The 21,255-nt window shown below is 39.8% G+C and overlaps 1 protein-coding gene across 5 annotated transcripts in view; it reads right to left on the bottom strand.

Annotated features, from left to right (window-relative positions):
• Positions 1-2,658: 2,658 nt before the first annotated feature.
• MORC4 (MORC family CW-type zinc finger 4) overlaps positions 2,659-21,255 on the bottom strand; it is a 63,939-nt gene continuing 45,342 nt past the window's right edge. For 3 of the 5 annotated variants that reach the window (XM_023203084.3, XM_023203086.3, XM_023203089.3), the window contains 6 exons: positions 20,866-20,934; positions 20,409-20,463; positions 18,851-19,026; positions 5,994-6,684; positions 5,417-5,700; positions 2,659-5,111 (listed from right to left, as the gene is read on the bottom strand). In XM_023203084.3, the coding sequence (XP_023058852.1) occupies positions 4,958-5,111; positions 5,417-5,700; positions 5,994-6,684; positions 18,851-19,026; positions 20,409-20,463; positions 20,866-20,934 (1,429 nt within the window). In that variant the 3' untranslated portion in view covers positions 2,659-4,957. The remainder of the gene's footprint in view (positions 5,112-5,416; positions 5,701-5,993; positions 6,685-18,850; positions 19,027-20,408; positions 20,464-20,865; positions 20,935-21,255) is intronic. The other 2 variants (XM_023203087.3, XM_023203088.3) reach the window with 1 other exon arrangement.

Raw genomic sequence — 21,255 nt, 5'->3', positions numbered from 1 at the left:
ATCTAAAATTGGGTTGCAAATTTCTGGTGAATCACATCAAAACTTTGGGCTTAGGGTTGGGGGCAAGTAACAAAAAAAAATTTCTTCTGTAAGATTTTATTTTCTATTAGAAAATGAATGCCGTTTATGTCTCACTTGGTAACTAAAGCTTTCACATACATAAGACTAAATCAGCTCTTCTTTCAATTATCTAATTTATTATCCAAACATGTTCTCTAAGTTTTGATTCACAAAGTATAGTTCCTTAATGCCCCCTTTGCCTAATAGAAGTCATGAATTACAGATGTCCATTTCACAAAGCGTAAGTCATTCTTTGAAGGAAATTACACTTGACTTAGCCTGAGCTCACACCTGGCATTCCTCAGTAGACCCCTGTGCTTCACTCTTAATACAGTACTATAGAAAAGGGTTTGAATTCATATACAGAATTCTGAAAGACATTCTATATGGAGACTGCCTCTGGGAATGAAGAGCTTGCAATTAAGCCTCTGCCTCCGAATTGTTAGCCCAAATAATTTGCAATCACTAAACCTGGGCAAGCAAATTCTCCTGTTCCCTGGGGCCACAAAGTACCTGGTCTAACCCTCTACCAGGTGCCCAACAAGTTCATCCAACAAGCACGCATCGACCTCCTAGTGCCCAGAACTTGTTTCCTAGAGACTTGTTCTGTCTGTTCTTTGCTTGAGGATAGCTCCTTTCTTCTCTTGATACAAACTATCACCACTCTCGGAAAAAGTGAACAGACGCCTCCTCAGAATGTTTTTTTCTCCTTTTAGTTCTCATTCTCAAGATCTGGTCTCTACCCACATCTCCTGGTTATGTTTTATAGTTCTCAGTATTTAAAAATTGCATGCCAGGGAACCTCTAAAAAGATTCAGAATGTTTGTAGTAAAGAATACCCACATTCCCGTTCTCCTTTGGTAGCCTTTCTACCTACCCATACCAAAGATCAGCTAAAGAGAAACACTAGGCCACTGCAGCTCGTGCTGATTGCCCCTTCTAACCTACAGCACTTAATATCTCAGTCTTTCATTTTCCAAGTTGAATGCCCAGGATTGTCATCTACCTCACTCATACTGCATTTATCCAACCCCTTCTATGAACAAGGTACTGTTTTAGGACCCTGAGGGAGATGAAGATATGAACAAAACACAGTTCCCATCATTAACTAATTACCTCCCAGATCCCGGGTACTATGATAAGCTCTAGGATACAGTGGTTGGCAAAAACAGGCATGGCCCTTCCCCTCATGGAACTTACTATTGAGGGAGGCAGACAGGGAGCATGTGTGTTGTGTTCACTACTGTATATCACAAGGCACATAGTCAGTACCCAATATTTATTGAGTGAAAGCAAATGACCAAATATATCATGATAAATTGTGAGGTGCTATGAATTGAGGAAAACAGGAAACAGTGATAGCATAATAGGGAAGATAGAGACAAAAGGCTGAGAATGCCTGTCTGAGGAAGTGACACACCAAGACCTGAAGGATGGGGACTAATCAGCTATATGCTAATACTAGAGATGGGAGCATTCTAGTGGAGGGAGCAGTATGGGTAAAGTATGTTTGGGGAGAGGGAATAGCAGGGTAAAGTCTCTGAGGTAAGAGCTCGGCATGTGTCCATAGGAAGACTACAGTGAGCCAGGGGGAAAGTGGTATTATGAAGAGGGGTCACGAGAGACAAAGTACAAGTAGGCAGGGGCCTTGCAGGATACTGTAAGTAGTTTGGATTTTATTCTAAGTGTCCATGAGAAGTCATTTAAGGGCTTCAAGCAGGGGATCACGTGATCTAATTTATTACTTTTAAAAAAATCACTGTCTATAGACAACTGCAGGAACAAGAGTAGAAGGACTCCAGCTAGGAGTTACAATAACCCATGGGAGATCATGGCAGTTTGGACTAAGGTAGCTATAGTAAAAGTGAGGAGAGTCAAGACACACTTTGGAGGTAGAACTGACAGACTTGTTGACAGGCTGGATGTAGGGAGTGAGAGAAGAGGAAAATTAGGGATAACTTCCAGGTTTCTAGCTTAAGCAACTGGATGGGTGGAGGTGCCATTTTCTAAGATGAGGAAAACTGGGAGAAAGGGAACAGCCCCAGGGTGTATCACTGCTTATTTTTAATAAGGCATGTTAAGTGTACATGTCAAGTAGGCAGCTGAATATTTGAATCTAGAGCTTTCTAATAGGGAAGACAGGACACAGATGTTTGTGATAAAAGCCTTGAAAAGTTAAATGTTCACAGAGAAATTTTTTGTCTAGCTGGGTTAATCAGAGAAGTTTGCAGGAAAAAGTTGGCATTTGAGCCAAAGGAAAGATGATGAGGGAAAGCATTCCAGGTAAAGGGAATGAAACTGCAAAGGTAGAGACGGGAGAAATCTTAAAGCATGCTCAGAAATTGGAAAATTGTTCAGTTGAGACAGAACGTGGCTTGTATCTGGAATGTTACTAGATGACTCTAGAAAGGGTGACTGAAGCCAGATCACAAAGGGCTTTGAGCACCATCCTAGGGAATTTGTACTATACAAGGTGGGCAATTGGGAACGCACTAGCAAGTCTTTGAGCAGAGGCATGACCTGACGAAGTTGTTAAAAAACAAAATTTGGTGACACTGAGTAGGGTGGATTCAGGAGGGAGAACAGGAGGCAAGGGAGGCCATCTAAGAATTTATTTAGATAATCAAGGCATGAGGTAATAAGTTATTTAGGTAATAACCTAAATGTTGATCATGGCAATGGAAAGCTAAATGCAAATGTGGGAGGCAGTTTAAAGGGGAATTATGATTATGTTAACCTAACAGGAAAGCCAGGAGGAGGCACCTGCTTTTTTCTTCTCAGTATCTTTTGCCTCCACACTAGATCATAACCTCTGGTAAGGCTGGGAGTTATTTTTCAATTTTTCCACAGTGGGATTTAACACTATCAGCGAGATCTCATGCTGGTATGGCTTTGTAGTAAATAGGAAACAAAGAGGTAGCTCTGGTATTGAAGTGAATGGACTCACACAGACAGTGGTGCTGGAAAAAGCAGTGTGGGGTCAGGACCACAAACCAGGGAATGGGCTGAGAGTAAGCACCAGGAAAGAAGAGTTCAAATTTCCTACCTTCTTCCCTTTAAAGCCTCACTGCCTGCCCTCCTTCCTACTCCGTCCCTTCATTCAGCTAACAAACACTCACACAGGCAGAACCTTCAATGCTCTGAATTTTTTCCTCCAGCAGACTCCCATTCATCTGTGTGAAATCCCACCTGCTCACAGCCCCCATCTGATGAATAAGTCTCACTGAGAGAATGTCGGAATGTGCTACTCTTCCCTCAGTACTATTTACATTTAGACAACTGTGGCCTTGACTATCATAATCCAGATGTCTAACATGAAAATTAATCATATGGCAAGCAAGAGCTGGGGTGAAGTGGAAGGTAAGGGGGATATCTTTAAGTACTCATTCTAATGATGAAGCCTGGATCTGGCCTCCCCTCATTCCCTGCAGTCTCACTGGGATATCTACTATGAACCCCCTTTCAAAGGAGGTAAAATTAATTTGGAAAAGTGTTCTGAAGTAACTCTGTGGGGGAGAAACAGAATAAATATCCAAGACATTTCCTCTGGACTAGCTAATCCTTTTGCCACTGCTTGATCTCACCTTCCTTTGATTGTTTCTTCTCTACTTCCTACTTTTTACTGTTGGTATATTTTTATGTGTTCATTGTTCAATGTCTTTTGAAAAGTATCCTGAACTCTTTGGAGAGTATGTGCTATGTAAACACAATAAAGAAATGAATACAATGTCTCCTTTTACAAGAGAATAAGTTTTACTATTTCTGATAGTATGAGGTTTACCCCTCACTCAGCACTAGCCTGAAGAGTGAGTAGGTGTATTCTGGGGGACATCAGATAGATTCCACTCTAAAATATTTCCCTAACTACCCAAAATCCCATTAATTTGATGATAAATATATTTTTTAATTTGAGCCTTATAGGTTTGTTTTTCAAGAATCCCTTATTAAAATGCAAATACCAAAGCAGGTGAACAGATCATGATGTAACCTTAGTTCCCTTTACATTAACCCACCACTTCTATCAAACACATTTTTCACATTCCAAATTTTTCCACGTCTTTGTTTATGCTTTTCTTCTTCCAGAGGTAATGCTAAATTTAATATAAATTAGAAATATAACATTACCTTATATTTTCAAATAATCTCTCATTTGATATTCAAATCCAAGCCTACTTGATCTTTTTAAAAACAATTTATTTTTTCCAATGTAAGAATAACAAGTTTAATATTGAACATCTGAAAAAGGCAGGAAGATAGGAAGAAGAAAACTATCAACCATAGTCCTACCACCTAAAGAACACTCATTGACAGTGTGGCCATGCTCATTCTTTAAGCCTTAATTTAGGTCCCATTTCTGGTGTGGTGCCTTCCTTGAACTTCCTCCCCCAGATCTTCCATGTCATATCTATACCACTCAGTTGTACATATCATACACTTTTGTGTATAATGTGATGTATGTCTTATGTTTCCAATGAGATTGTTACATCTTCGAAGGCTGCAAACATGAATTATACTTATTAGCTTACCCCCAAAACACCTGGTATACCGGACCCAATATCTGCTGATTGATTTAACCTAAATGAATACAAACCATTTCAGAAAAAGATATAAAATAGACCATATATCCAGGTCACGAAAATTAAAGCTTTCAGGTCACCTAGCTTGGTGACTATTGCTTTTCTATTCCTAGACTCTTGAAAGTCTATTTAAACTGGCCTCTTTCTCCACACCAAAACTGATAAGAAAGAGACTGAATATGAGCCAGGATTGACACAGAGATTCTCTATATAAGGCATAAAGGTGAGGGTGAGAGAGAGAGAGAGAGAAAGAAAGACACAGATGTGGGGGAGGGAGAGAAAAGAGAAGAGACAGAAGCGAAGGGTATACAGTCTGGTGCTCAATCCAGTATGTGATTTGCCTCCAGCACCGTGTACAGGATCCCATCCACTTGTTCTGAGTCATACCCGATCTCACGAAGCTCCAAGTGAGGGAGGACAGAAGTAAGGAGATAGCTGACGTGGATACGTAGCCGCGTAAGCTTTGCCAAAGCCCTGTATGAAGGAGTGATGGGGCAGGAGAAGAGATGACATGGAGTCATTAACCAACAGAATAAAATGAAGCCCCTTCAAAATGGAACCACATTTCTCAACAGTTATGTTTTGATTAGCTAGAAAGAAGAAAGCACACCACCACCAAGCACAGGGAGACTGGCTGCAGCTTTCTAAGAAGTAATTACTCAATTCTTGGTGGCCTGTGAATTAAGGCTTCCTCCTTTGTCTATGGCCAATAACAGGGGGTCCTGAGGGATGCTTCCCATTAGCACTCACAAGCTGATAACTAAACCCTAGTAATTAACCTTTCTAGGTCATCTCCCTCTGGGGTCCGGTAGGAGACCTGAGCCTTCTGCAGCATTTCCAGGTGTGTCTCTGCTTCCTTCAATTTCTCTTTTAACTCTTGCTTTTCCTCTTTGGTTCTTTCCAGCTCAGCTTTCAGAATCTGGAATTCAGCTTGGCGATAACCCATGTGTTTCTTGCTCCAGTACAAGCCTTCCGCCTCCTGGGTACTGTAGATCACCAATTCATGTTGGACTTTCTTGAACTCAGACTGCCAGTGATTCCTCTCCTGTTCCAGCTCCTCCACCTGCAGTCCAAGAAACAGAAATTCAATGACCCCACAAAAAAGCATGCCCAAAACCATTCCTCATATGGTCATCCTGTGATTCCACTATACATATTCCTCTACTTAGGGACCTTTTCAATACCCTAAAATGGGCAGGAAGCCTACTACAGTTACTCTGTCTGAAACACACCACAGAATAGTTCAAGGGCGTATTTTGTTTAAAGGCCTCAGAACATTAAATAATCAGGGCACCAACATCCCGGTCTCTTGGTTACAATGGTCTCTTATTCCTAGTGGTGAGGTATTACCCTAACCTTTTGCTGGAACAAATTCCTTTCAGCCAAAACACGTTCCAATTTTTCTGTGGTTCTCTTCAATTCTTCCAGCTCTCTCTGGTTCTTCATCTTTGGTGTATTATGACCTTCACTCTCCTCATAGCCTCTTCCTTTCTCCCCAATGGCTGCAGCAGGGATTGCAGCAGAGGCCACAGAATAAGGCACTGGGTTCCAGGATTCAACTGCTTTTCGTCTCTCAGCAAGCTCCTCTCTGTTAACAGGGATCAGCTGAATGGGAGCTCCTGAATCTCTAACACCTTTGGCAACACCAACAACAGCTACAAAAGGTCCCTTGTTCACTTCCTCTTTGTTTATGCTTGTGCTACTTCTGTTAGATTCTTCTGCCACCAATCTTGGCATCTGATCTTCCAATTCTTCAGGAAGCAGGGACCCCTGGCGTTGGTCTTTGGCCCCTGGATACAGAATTGAAACCTCCCTATTCTGACCTGTATTCTTGCTTGCTTCTGGATATTCTGGGAAAAGGTATGGTGGTGTACTTCTCTCAGAACTCGATTTATCATGGCTGTTCTCCACTTCTGGGTAGGCAACAGGTGCCTCTACCCTCCTGTAAGGAGCAGGCATGGAATAATCTAGAGAAGGTGTTGTCATCTCATTCTGGAGCCTTCTTCGTTTCTCTACTGGTTCTTCACCTAGGATCCATTTGTACTTACTGCAAGGAGAGGAAATTAAATTGTAAGCTGTCACAGTACAAGTTAAGTATTTTCTGATCCTATGGAGCCCCAACTCAAACTTCCCATATTCAGACCGGCTCTAGATGTTACCCACAGACAAGTTCAGGTTAGGGATACAACTTTACCCACAAGCCTCAACCCTTTCACCAGTGCAATTGGTATTAAGGGAGAGGTGAAGTTGAAAGATGTGAATGGGCAGCATCTGGATATAATAGGACTAGGTTGACCTTGGTAAGAATTCTAAAAATAAGATTGCGACCAGCCTGACTTAGAAGTATCCTAAAGATGCAAGTCTAGAAGGAAGACAAAAAACACATACCCCAAATCCCCTAACACAAGAATGGAATAAAAAGGCCATAAAAAGCCTAGAGGAGTATGCAGAGAACAGTGCCAACTCATTAATTTTACAGCGTCACAAATGCCTTCCAGTATCAAATACTTATGTACATTTTTTTTTTTTTATATATTGCAGCAGAACCACACAATTCTTTCACCAGCCCACTGGATTGTGGCTAATGCCCCCAGTACACTTGTAAAAGTTAACTGAATCACAAGGGACTATTCAGAAACAAAGAAAGTGAATCAGCCAATTCAAGTCATTTCCCCCTTGTAACAAAGAATTCCCGTGCTCAAGCACAAGCAGACACTCCCTGAGTTCTGCAGGAAAGCCCATGATGATGGCCTTAAGTCACCTTCCATTTCTGGCTACTGTATGCACTAGGGGTTGAAGAACTAATGAAACAACTGGCACCAGAGAAATCCATTGGCAATTTTTAATTGTGCAGCAGGGTGGGAACCCCATTTTTATCCTTACAACTATCCTGCCCTCTCTCCGGATAACCAAGACATTTCAAGATAAAATCAACTTTCAAATTTTCAATGAGAAAGCATCAGACATATGATTTGCCACCTCATACTACCTCAAGGCTGCCCATATTTCTCTGTATTTTCTGAGAACACCTGTAAGACAAACCAAACTGTAGCTTCTTATAATGCCCATATGTTCTTCAGATATACAACTGATCTGCCATCTTAACAGATCTTCTCGTGTTAGCCTTAGGTAAAAGCAAAAGGACTTAGGACCTATGTAAGAACAACTGTATCCATCTTTGAAGATGTATAAGGACTACTAGTGATGGCCCATTCAGCTGTGGTACTGAAGAAGACAGCAGGTATAAAGGAAAAGTATATAACACTAAATAGCAACAACCAAGCCTTGTGAAAAGCCATTACAGTCATATTATTTGCCTTCTCTTCGTTTTCCCACCTCTAAGGGTTCTGTCCTTAACTATCTTCTCTTCTGACCCTGTGTTTCTTCTCCTTCGTAATCTTATACAACCTCTTGGTTACAACCTCTGGGCAACAACTCCCATATTCTCCCAAACCCTGACCCCCAGTACTGAATTTCCAACTGCCTGTGACACATTTCTTCCTGGAGTCCCACTGGTATCTCAAACTCAGTATGTATAAAACCAATCTTTCATTTTCACCTTCAAACCTGCTCCTCTTCCCTATGTTTCCTATTTGTGTTACAACAGCACCAAACTGTCAGTAATATTTATACAGTAGTTTTATACATTATTAATACTCAGGTTCAAGCTCCCTCTACCTGTCCTGGACTACTGCAATGGCTTCCTCCTATCTCCAGTCTCCCCTTCTCTTACCTCCAGATCACTGTCCCAAGCTAATCTTCCTAAAGCATTGCTCTGATTATGCTACTCCTCTATTCAAAATCTTTATTTATTGCTCCCCACAACATAAAAGCTTAAATGTCTTAGCTCAGTATTGAAGCTTTTCCATGCCAAAACATAGTAAACATTTACTGAGCACTTACTCTGTACCAGATCATGTAAGAAGTGCTTAACATGTATTGCCTCATCTAATTCTTCCAATAAACATGAGGCAGGCGGGATTATTATCTCCATTGTTTTAAGGGGATGCTCAGGAAGAAGTTAAGTAACTTTCCCAAGGTGGCTAGTAAGTATCAGAGCTGGGACATAATTTGGCCCTAGCTTTATCTCTCATTACTCCCTTTACAAACATCAGTCAAACTGGATGCCCTGTAATTCCTCATGCTGCTCCTTTTGACTACCTTCTTCTACCCAACACTGCATGTGTAAATCCATCTCAAATGCTACTTCTGAATTCCTATAGCACTTCAAACACTCTCTTATTAAAATGCATCACTTACTACTGTGTGTGTGTGTGTGTGTGTCTCCTAGGTACCTTACAAAAGTATAAGTTCCTACACAGAAGGGAGCTTAATTAACCATGCTAGATGGGAGGAGGGAACAAAACTTTCACATAAGAGGCAACCAAAAAAAGAACTATTACGTGAATGAGGGAAAATAACTAGATTTTACTTACTGGTGCTATACTTCTCCAGAAAGTCTGGCAAGTCCTTTTAGGAATCAATTCTCACACCAGACTTGTATTCATTGAGTAGAGATTAATTATGGGTTTTATATACTAGAACTTCTCCAACTACACAGTTCCCTCTTATTTCCTTTCTGCTCTTTGTCATATTCCTCCATTGTCTGTCAATTTATGGTATATTTTTGGTTTTCTCCTTTAAATATTTTACATTTTCTGACATACACTATGTTTCTGCTCCTTCAAAATGCTTTCTGAGAGGCTTCTATAATTAACCACTATCAGTTTTTGTATTCTTTCATTAACCAAGACAGAGAATGATACATTCAAATTAATATATTTCATTTTTTACTCACTCATTTCATAAATGTTTCCTACTATGTTTAAGGAATAGGCAAGAATAAGGACCAAAAATCACAGCCCATAATAGTGTATATATACTCCTTCCAGATGACGTATTTTTCAACATCTTTACTGGACAGAAATATATAAATTCATTTAAGGTGTACAATTCAACAATTTTAGTATTCTCACAGAGTTATGTAACCATCACCACAATCTAAGTTGTGAAAATATGCACCACCCCGCAAGAAACCTCCTACACATCAGCAGTTACTCCCCATACTCCCACTGGGCCACTACTCTACTTTCTGTCTCTGTAGATTTGCCTGTTCTAGGCATTTAATATAAATGGAATAATACAACATATGGTCTTTTTAAAACTTGCTTCTTTCACCTAAATGGAATAAAACATATGGTCTTTTTTAACTTGCTTCTTTCATTTAACATAATGTTTTCAAGTTTCATCCATGTTGCAGCACATAATCAGTATTTCATTCCTTTTCCTAGCTAAATAATAGTCCATTGTATGAATAGGCCACATTTTATATCCATTCATCACTTGATGGTTATTTAAATTGCATCCACTTTTTGGCTACCATGAATGATGCTGCTATTAAAACATTAATATACAAGTTTTTGTAAAGATACATGTTTTCAGTTGTCTTGGGTAAAAACGTAAGGGTGGCATTACTGAGTCATATAGCATTCTGTTTAACATTTTGTGAAACTACTGGAATGTCTTCCAAAGCAGCTGCAACATTTTGCATTTATACCAGCAAGTGATCCTCCCACCTCAGCCTTCCAAGTAGCTGGAAGTACAGACATACGTGCCCAGCTAATTTTTGTATTTTCTGTAGAGACATGGTCTTCCTATGTTGCCCAGGCTGCTCTTGAGCTGCTAGGCTCAAATGATTCTCCCACCGCGGCCTCCCAAAGTGCTGGGATTACAGGTATGAGCCACCATGCCCAGTCTCTTTCTTCAACTGTAATATAAGCATCTAAAAATATAATTTTCCCTCTGAGTATTTCTTCAGCTTCAACCCATACTTTTCATATATTTTGTTTTAATTTTTATCTTTCCAATATATTTTTACATTTCCAATGTGATTTTTTTCTTTTACCCATTTGTTATTTTGGAAATTAAGACGTGTCATTTAATTTCCATATATTTGTGCGTTTTCCAAATTTCCTTAGGTTGTTGATTTCTAATTTAATTATATTGTGATTGGAGAACATCCTTTGTATGATTATCAATCCTTTTAAATTCACTGAGGTTTGTTTTACAACCTAACATACAGTCTGTCTATCCTGGAGAATATTTCATGTGCATTTGAGAAGAATACATACTATGTTGTTGTTGGGTGAAGTTTTCTGTATATATGTCAGGTCTGCTTGGTTCAGAATGTTCTTCAAGTCTTCTATTTTCTTGTTGCTCTTCTTCCTAGTTGTTGTATCCATTATTGAAAGTAGGGCATTGAAGTCTCCAACTATTATTGTTAAATTGTCTATTTCTCTCTACATTTTTGCTTTGTGTATTTCTGGGGCTGTGTAGTTAGGTCCATATGTGAGTGTAGTTACTACATCTTCCTGATGGACTTTATCGTCAATGAAATGTCCCTCTTTATACCCAGTAACATTTTTTATTCAAAAGTCTATTTTGTCTGATATTAGTATAACCAGGTTTGCATGTTGAATCTTTTCTATCCTTTTACTTTCAACCTATCTGTATCTTTGCATCTAAAGTGTGTTTCCTGTAAATAGTATATTTGCATTTTTAAAAATATATAATCTGAGGCTGGGCGTGGTGGCTCGTCTGTAATCCCAGGACTTTGGGAGGCCGAGGCAGGCGGATCATGGGGTCAGGAGATCGAGACCACGGTGAAACCCCGTCTCTACTAAAAATACAAAAAATTAGCCGGGCGTGGTGGCAGGTGCCTGTAGTCCCAGTTACTCAGGAGGCTGAGGCAGGAGAATGGTGTGAACCTGGGAGGCGGAGCTTGCAGTGAGCCGAGATCACACCACTGCACTTCAGCCTGGGGGACAGAGCAAAACTCTGTCTCAGAAAAAAAAAAAAAAAAAAAATATACACACACACACACACACACACACATAATCTGATGTCTGTCTTTTGATTGGATTGCTTAATTCAGTCACATTTTATGTTACTGATAAGGCAGAATTTACATCTGCTATTTAGTTTTTAAATTTTCTACAGGTGTCATGCCTTCTTTGTTCCTTTGTCCCACCTTTACTGTTCCTCTTTTTACGTCATATATTTTCTAGTATAACAGTCACGAATCTAATAATACATTGTTATAATTATTACCTTATGCAATGTTATATCTTCCAAGGAAACCAAGAGAAGAAAGTAGAGCAAGTACATATTTACAGAGTTTGTTTCATTAACCTTTATATTTTCAATTTTTTACTATCTGGCATCATTTCCTTACTCCAATGTAACTTTATTCCCATCCACCTCCTTTGTGCTGTTCTTGTCAAATATTTTACATGTGTATATGTTATAAGCACAATGATAAATCAATATATATATGCAATTATATACATATATATTGTTTTGCTATTATTTACATCGGTTAAGAATAGAAAGAGGAAGAAATATGCTATTGTATTGTGCTTTATAATTAACTACACAATTACTTTTACAAGCACTCTTTGCTTTTTCATGTGAATTCAGATTACTGTCTGATATTGCTTGCTTTCATCCTAAAAAACTCTCTCTAGTATTTCTTGTAAGGCAGGTCTGCTGGCAACAAATTCCTTCGGCTTTTGTTTATCTAGCAATGTATTTAGTTCACCTTTATTTCCTAAAGATAATTTTATTGTATTTAAGATACTTGGTTGACAGTCTTTCATTCAGTACTTTGAATACGTCATCACGCTGCCTTCTTGTTCCCATTTTTTTCTCATGAGAAGTCATCAACTTTAATCTTCTTGGGGTTCTCTTGTACATGATGAATCATTTTCTCTTTGCTTTTGGCTTTCAATATTTGCACTATGATGTGTCTGGCTATGAATCTCTGTATTTATCCTATTTTGAGTTTGCTGAGCTTCTTAGATATATACATTAACGTTTTTCATCAACTTTGGAAAGGTTTTAGCCATAATTTCTTGAAATATTTTTTCTACTTCATTTTCTATTCTTCTTGCACTCCTATTATGCATGTTAGTGCATTTCATGGCGTTCCGCATTTCTCTGAAGCTCTGTTCATTTTTCTTTTCCACTGTTCTTCAAATTTCATAATCTATAACGGATCTATCTTCAAGTTTTTTTATTCTTTATCCTTCCAACTGTAATGTGTTTAGTCCCTTTAATTTTTTTTCATATCAGTTATTATACTTTGCACCTTCAGAATTTCCATTTGATTCTTTTTATAAGTTCTGTCCATTTATTGATATTCTCTACTTTAATTCTTTAGACATGGTCTCCTTTAGTTCTTTGAACATATTTATAACAGCTGCATTGAAGTATTTGTCTGATAAATCCAACATCTGAATCTCTTCAAGAGCAGTTTCTATTGCTGTTCCTCCCCACCCTCTGCTCCCATGTAGAGCTCACACTTCCCTGTTTCTCTTCATGTTTCATAATTTTTGTTGACAACTGGACATTTTAGATAATATAGCAATTTGGGACACTGACCTCCCCTTCCCTATGACACTGATGTTGTTGTTTGCTTGGTTGTTTATTTAGTTACTTGGCTGAACTGACTCTATGCAGTCTATTTTCCCTATATTATGTAGCCTTTGATATACTTGCTTTGTGTATTTCAGTTCAGAATTTTTTTTCTTGATTTTAATCTTTCACCTGGCAACCTAGTTCATACCTGGGTTGGCACAGGCCACTTGTTAGTTAAAGGTTGTGCTTAAGTCCCTTCAGCTGGTTAGAGTTTTAACCTTTTCCATTGGGTGTGTGCGAGACTTGGAGGTTACTACCAAAGTTCAAGTGTATGCTTCTGTCCCACATTCAGACAGGTACTAATAGCTTAGATTTTCCCTCTTCAATCACCCTGGAGGTAGCATAGCATTGAACATGTACATAGTCTCCCAGATTGCCAGGGAGGTATGTGATTTCATTTTTAAGCCTGGTTCCCAGGAGGTGCCCCTGGGTCAGAGTAACATTGTTCAGCCAGTGGTTGGTTAGAGGTTGTGCTTAAACCCCTAGTGCCAGGGAGGCTCCTCTTCTTTACTGTTTCATCTGTGTTCAGCTTGAGGACTGCTTTCAAGTTCACCTTAGGTCCTGCTCTGATTGCTTCTGAGTGGGTGTAGCCCTGTGTTTATACACAGCCTTTCTGACACCCAGGACTGACTATGATCCGAAGAGGGCTCTTGACTGTATTTCCCTGATTCTCTCTGTTACCAAACTTACGATTGCTTGCACATTTTGCTTGTTGAAACTTGTCATGGAGTTATAATTGCCCTCATAATTGTTCTCCACCAAGATCTCCATTATTTTTGACAATGCCCCTTAGTCACAGAATTCTTCATGTTCTGCTCCACATAAAGTCAGTTCCTTTAGGTAGAGCTGTGGTGTTCTTCATCCTTAATGCTTGCCTCTCTCTTTAAGCAGAATCTCTGGAACAGTGTGCAAGAACTAGAGACAACAGTAACATACTTCTCCCAGAATAAAATCCCTTCTTTATGAATGGGTGCTGGGGTAATTTTTGACTTACTTCTTCTAGCACAGACTTCTGACCTATAAGCAAGCTCGGGTAGGAACAACAGGGGCATGGTATTACTAACTTGCTCTTCCTTGGCGAGTGCTCCTACCCTATAAGTGAGGACTATGTGGGGGAAGAGAAGGCTGGGAGAAGAGAGACCCAGTCTTTGTGGGTCTCCCTGGAATAGAGAGCTTCTACAAAACAGAACTGGAGAGGAGATGAGAAAAGCCAGAAGCCTGCTCCTCCCTGGTAAAACCATAGCTCTAGACAAGGAGCTAGGGGAAGAGGGAGCCCCCATCTTCTAGACCACACCCACGTGGATTAGAATTCCCTTGAATAGTTTTCATAAAACAGAGCTTGGAGTGGGACAGGTTGTGGTTCAAATGCCACTGACTCTTGCTGTTCTTCCTAAGATTTAGTAGATTTCTTGAATATTTCTCCCTTTGCTGTGTGCCCCAGGACAGTATCCAGAAATGCTGATTTTTTAAAATATATTTTTTCAAGTTAAACAGTTATTTGTTGGTGAGAGAGTCCACTATGCTCATTTCTCCATTCTGGAAGTTGCTTCCCCAGATCATATTTTTAAATATTAATACTGGCCCCTGAATCAATCTTATTCATTTGCAAAATTGTTCTTCTATTTCTACCCCTTGTTTGTTATTTCAAGTATTTCTTTAGACACATTAGAATGTCTCTACTTCTCTCCCTCCACCATTACAGTGCAATTCAGAATTTCTTGTTAACCTTTAAAAATATGAACTAATTAGCCTTTGACATATAGCTTACTCAAATCTAAATATCTAAATAAATTACAGTCACTAATTCTTCCCTTCATTCAAATGCTTACGGTTACTTTAGATCTTTCTCTTTTTTTTGGGACAGGGTCTTGCTCTGTTGCCCAGACTGGAGTGCAGTGGCACAATCACAGCTGGCTCACTGCAGCTTACGCTCAAGTGATTCTCCCACCTCAGCCTCCAGAGTAGCTGGGACCACAGGCACACGTCACCATACCCAGCTATGTTTTTTATTATTTGTAGAGAAGAGATCTCACTGTGTTGTCCAGGCTGGTCTCAAACTCCTGGGCTCAAGCAACCCTCCTGTCTTGGCCTCTCAAGTGCTGATATAAGAGGTGTGAGCTACTGTGCCCGGCCACTTTAAATCTTATTTTGTATCACTCATAAGAGAACTATATGTATTTGGCCGGGCGCAGTGACTCATGCCTGTAATCCCAGCACTTTGGGAAGCCAAGGCGGGCACATCACAAGGTCAGGAGTTTGAGATCAGCCTGACCAACACGATGAAACTCCGTCTCTACTAAAAATACAAAAATTAGCTGGGCATGGTGGCATGCACCTGTAATCCCAGCTACTCAGGAGGCTTAGGCAGGAGAATCGCTTGAACCCGGGAGGCGGAGGTTGCAGTGAGCCAAGATTGCACCGCGGCACTCCAGCCTGGGTGACAGAGCGAGACTGTCAAAAAAAAAAAAAAAAAAAAAAGAAAGAAAGAGAATTTATGCATTTTACATAAAAAAAAGAAAGAAAGAAAATTTATGCATTTTATATGTAAATATTGGGGCTACCTTACATATCAAACTTTGACCTTATCACTACCCTAGAACAGGGCCTTTCATAAAGTAGGCACTCAAATACAGTCGTGCATTACTTATTGATGGGCATATGCTCTGAGAAATCCATTGTTAGACAATTTCCTCATCGTGCAAACATCATAGTCCTTATGCAAGTAGGCAAATCCAGATGGTATAGCCTACTACACACCTAGGCAATCACCTATTGCTCGTAGGCTATAAACCTGTGACTGTAGTGAATACTATAGGCAATGTAACAAAATGGTATTTGCATATCAAATATATCCAAATATACAAAAGGTACAGTAAAAATACAGTATTGAAAGTTTATGGGATAACTGTTGTGTATGTGACATCTTGTTATTGAACAAGATGGCATTATGTGGCGTGATTATACACATAGAATGAACGAATAGAAAGGGATTATTTCCTTTAACAGAAATAAGCTGTCTTCCCCTAAAAGGTTATACCTGCTTACTTACTGGTGGAACCTATTCTTTTTTTTGTTTTTGTTTTTGAGACGGAGTCTCGCTCTGTCACCCAGGCTGGAGTGCAGTGGCTGGATCTCAGCTCACTGCAAGCTCCGCCTCCCAGGTTTACACTATTCTCCTGCCTCAGCCTCCCGAGTAGCTGGGACTACAGGCGTCCACCACCTCGCCTGGCTAGCTTTTTGTATTTTTTTAGTAAAGACGGGGTTTCACCATGTTAGCCAGGATGGTCTCAATCTCCTGACCTCGTGATCCGCCCGCCTCGGCCTCCCAAAGTGCTGGGATTACAGGCTTGAGCCACCACGCCCGGCCTGGTGGAACCTATTCTTTATTGCAGGTCCTCTCCTTCCCTTGCTAGATTTGTGGGACTCACAAAGCTCTTTCCAGTGACACCTGTGGAGCTCCTGCTAAACTACCCCACTAGAACTTAAATGTGTTTTCTTAGATACCGTAGGCTTTATTTTATCTAGAGTTAGTAAGCTGAACTACATGACCCAAGGACCCTTATCAGCTTCCTATGCTGATAATAACAGAAGACCTTTGTAACTCTTGATTAAACCTTAATGTTTTATCAGAAATCCTATATATTTTACTAGACTCTTGAGTAACTCCATTTTCTCCCATAAAAAGGTAGTCTCAGCCCAATCAATGTGATTCCCTCAAAAAACTTGAAATGACACAATCATCATTTACTGATCTTATGTAACATATATGACATTAGCAACAGCAACTATCACATACCTCTTATGTATCTCTTTCTCTTAAAATAATTTTATTCTCAATAAATAAAAATTACACATGAATGGTCAATGTACTTTACCTGTCCTCTACAGCCAAAACCTCACTCTCGATATAGCAATCTATAAAGACTCATATAAAAATTCCAATAGAGACTGATGAAGTATGCCACCCAATGGAAGTTCTATTGTACTGCATTCATAAAATAAGTATATAAATTAGCATTTGTAATCCCCTTGAGGTTACCAAAAACCACTACAGAGTTACAAAAGAAACACTGGAAAAAAAGGAAAAGTGGTCACAGTAGGGAAAGGATAGTCTTCAAAAGCAAAGACGCCTGACACTCCAGCAGCAATGGTGATATACCAGCATCTCCAGGAGACCAGGGTAAAAAGGTAACAATGTGCTTCAAAAACACTTAGCATTTACAGTGCACCCCTCCCAACCTAAAATGGGAGTTGGAAAAGTATGCATGGAAACAGTATAATTAGGGCTCAAGCTCCTGAGACTAAGGTTGGATTCTATTTCTTATCCCATTGCTACAAAATTCAATCTTAGAAACTACTTCTTAAATATGACTCAGATTCAACCATTACTTATTGAGTACCTACTATATTCCAAAGGCACTGTTCTATTGTGTGTTTTTTTTTTTTTTTAAGAGATGAGATTTCGCTGTGTTGTCCAGGCTGGTCTCGAACTCAGAAACACAGAGAAAAAGAAACCAACCAACCAGGAGTCACTTTATCCTATTATGTATTCCACTGACTATTCTACAATATGTTAAGAAGATATCCAAACTGAAAAGAGTCACTAAAAAGTTCACATCCCGACTGGGCATGGTGGCTCACTCCTATAATCCTGGCACTTTGGGAGGCTGAGGTGGGTGGATCACCTGAGGTCGGGAGTTCAAGACCAGCCTGACCAACATGGAGAAACCCCGTCTCTACTAAAAATACAAAATTAGCCGGGCATGGTGGCGCATGCCTGTAATCCTAGCTACTTGGGAGGCTGAAGCAGGAGAATCGCTTGAACCCAGGAGGGGGAGGTTGTGGTGAGCCAAGATTGCGCCATTGCACTCCAGCATGGGCAACAAGAGCGAAACTCCGTCTCAAAAAAAAAAAAAAAAAAAATTCACATCCCACTATATAATAGTCACATTACTGATGAACATAGACATTTCTACTATTAGAGAGCAACCCTGTCCCTGCCCTATATGGCTTGGCCCTACAAGAGTGAGAAGCAGAATAGAGAGGAGAAAGCAGAGAGTCATAATTAGGAGTACTAAGTTCAGTCCCATGGCAGTAAACGGGCAGTCACATCCTTCAATGCTTTAAATACTCCTGATATGTAAGAAAAAGAACAGTTATGCTCTTCCTTGTTATGAAGACACAAAATAACACTGATGAGGTGCTAGAAAGTGAAGAAGTAAAGTCCAATGCTAAACTTATACTAATAATTTATTATAGGAAACAACAAATGATAAAGCTTACCTAATGGCACAAATATATAATAGTTACTTTTATATGTGGCCAACATGTGCTAGGCCTATGAGGCCCCAGAGAACTTCAATATCCATACACTGAAGAAAAGGAACAATGCTTATCGAAATAACATTACCTTATTTGTGTAGTATTTTACACTTTTCAAATTTTGCCTATTATTTCACTTGCACAATTCCCAATATAATGTGAATACATGATACATAAAAAGAGCATCAGCAAATGATCACCTAAAAATTATAGACCTGATACAGCAGTTATAATACTGAAAAACTGGAGGTACATGCAACACACAATTCTATCAACTTAAAATTGTGTTTCTACTTCTGAATTCCATGCTAGGCCTTAGAAAAAATAGAAACAGGGTAAAACATACCAACTTACTCTACAGGAAAACAGACCCTAAAGCTTACTATTGACAAGAAATCATGCTTTTTAGTCACCTGGAAAACTGAAAAACACTGGAATCCAGAGGCTTAAGTTGAAGAGAAGGTGATCTGCTTTCTTCTCCACCAGATGGAAGCACACTAGGGCTATGAATTCCCTCATATCCAATTGTCTTGTTATTCAATCCAGCCATTTCTTGAATAGTAAGGATCTTCGGTGGATTACTGAATACCTAGAAAAGACAGAAATGATTTGTAAAAGTCTCAAATTCAAACCAAATGTCAAAGGATGAGTCAATCCTTTTGATGCTAGGAAAGAATGCTTGGCCAAATAAAAAGAAACCATTTCCTACACAAAACAAACAGTGCGCAGTAATGTACACTAGAACACTGAACCCAGGCATACTCAGTTATCAATCTTATCAGCTGGACACCAAACAGACCTCCCCCAACTTACTTACTGGCTCCTAGAATTATCCCATCCCCAATATAAACCCAGGCCCCCAATCACTGTCTAATTCTCTCTTGTGACCCAGTTTAAGGCTGAGTTTTCACTCCTCTGAGATGTGTGATGAGGGTAGGGATGGTGGGAAAATGCACTGCAGCAAGTGTCTGTGCCAGTTTGGGAGAAATACATGCGACAGACTAACATATATTCATAGTACACACACACACACAGACATGCATCTGGATCCTGTGGGAGAGCCAGCTCATGAAAATAGTATGAATGATTAAGGTGAGGGAAAATATACGGGAGGTAAACTGAATGAGAACAGGGCAGTCCTAGGAAATCTCCCAATCTCTACATCAGACAATTAAACCAAGGCATTAGGGTATGAAACCTGATTATTCATATGCCTGGGTCTTGGCAGGATATCAGAAGAAGAGTTAGTATTAAATTGCCTCTATCCTCACCAGTCTGACCTACCCTGATTGAGTGGGTGGAAGGTGAATCTAACATGCGACTAGCAGATCTCTCTGGGAAAGAGGGTCAAGAGGGAAATCATGCAGAAAGGCACGGTTGGGAGGGGAAGATATATGGGTGCTATGGTGGCTGTCAGGAAAGGAGTGTCCCTGAAAGGACGGCCAACCTTATTGCACCCTTCAGCGTCCGGAGCTGGGCAACCATGTCCGAGAGACAGTGCTCCTGAAAATTCAAAACAGCAGAGTTTTTATAAAGCCAGCCAGCCTGAAAGCAGGGATCAGGGAGGAGTACAAAGAACCACCCCTTCTTCCCAAGAGGAAGGAGGAAGGGATCACCCCTGAATCCTAGAAGAAAAGAGACAGGAAAAGCAGACACTTAACAGGAGAAGCCTGTATGAGGATGGAACACAACCCTGAATATTCTGTGACATTGAATGTGACATTCATACTGTCCAGATTCAGTACTGAATCCAAATCTGGAAGATAAACGATTTGACTCTTCTATTTTTGGTGATCTAAACATCAGTGACAGCAGAGCACAGCAAAACCAAAACATTCGATGAAAAAAGACCACCAAAAGAACTGGTTTGTTATTTCTATGCAGCTTTCAAGATTGCTGCTTCCTTCGACTTATATTCTCTGCTGGGGAAAATGTTGTGTGAGAACGGTAAGGGTGTACACTGCCTCTCACCTGGTGGTTCTCATTTTCCATAGGCATCTTCTTCTTCTCCTCAACAGTTTGTTCTCTAGGAGAAGACAAAAGTGCTATTTAATTCACTCATGAAACCTCTCAGTATGAAATGCACTGCCAATTGTAGTTTTAGGTTATAATATTCCTTCCAAATAACAAATACTGTGAACCTCACTGAGTAACTGAGGGTGCCTTTCTGAACTAGGTTATTGAAGTGAGACTTTAAGTGCCCCACCAGAGAGAGAGAGAAAGAGAGGAGAAAGACTAAATACAATCACTAGTTGAGACATTCAAGAGATGATTAGAAGGAATAAAGAACTGGGAGAGCCGAGAGGTAAAGAGGGAAATTATTTAAGAACCAAAACAAATTCTCTCTTCTCAAAACTCCCCTGTCCTATAAGGAAGTGTCAGGCTACTCTACCCTATGATAGAGAACACCATCTCATGTATACTCAACTGTTTCTTAGCTTTGCTCAAGCACAGGTCTTCGTCAATGAGTTCTTGTTCCTCTGGAACAGAGCATCTCCTGCAGTACAGAGAAGAAATCATGCTTTGGAAAAAAACTGGGTCCTTCACTTTTACCTTTTAATTTCCTTACAATTATGCAGGTTAACAACTCTCTAACATTATAGAGTTCAGATCCCATTCAAATTATAAAACCTTGTTATATGTAAAGCATGAGAAAGAGAATTTTAGGAGTAAAAACTGAAAGGAGTACTAGAAAATACATTCAGTGGTCAAAAGTAATCCTAGAAACAAAGAAAATTTAACAATAATTGGTAGCTATATTATACCCAGTTTATAAAAGGGCAAAGTGGCCTGCAAGGAAAAATAACCTGGCAGGCCA

Source organism: Piliocolobus tephrosceles, chromosome 12 (genome assembly GCF_002776525.5).
Source record: "Piliocolobus tephrosceles isolate RC106 chromosome 12, ASM277652v3, whole genome shotgun sequence".
Classification (NCBI taxonomy): Eukaryota; Metazoa; Chordata; class Mammalia; order Primates; family Cercopithecidae; genus Piliocolobus; species Piliocolobus tephrosceles.
This window is presented reverse-complemented; position numbering and strand designations above follow the sequence as displayed.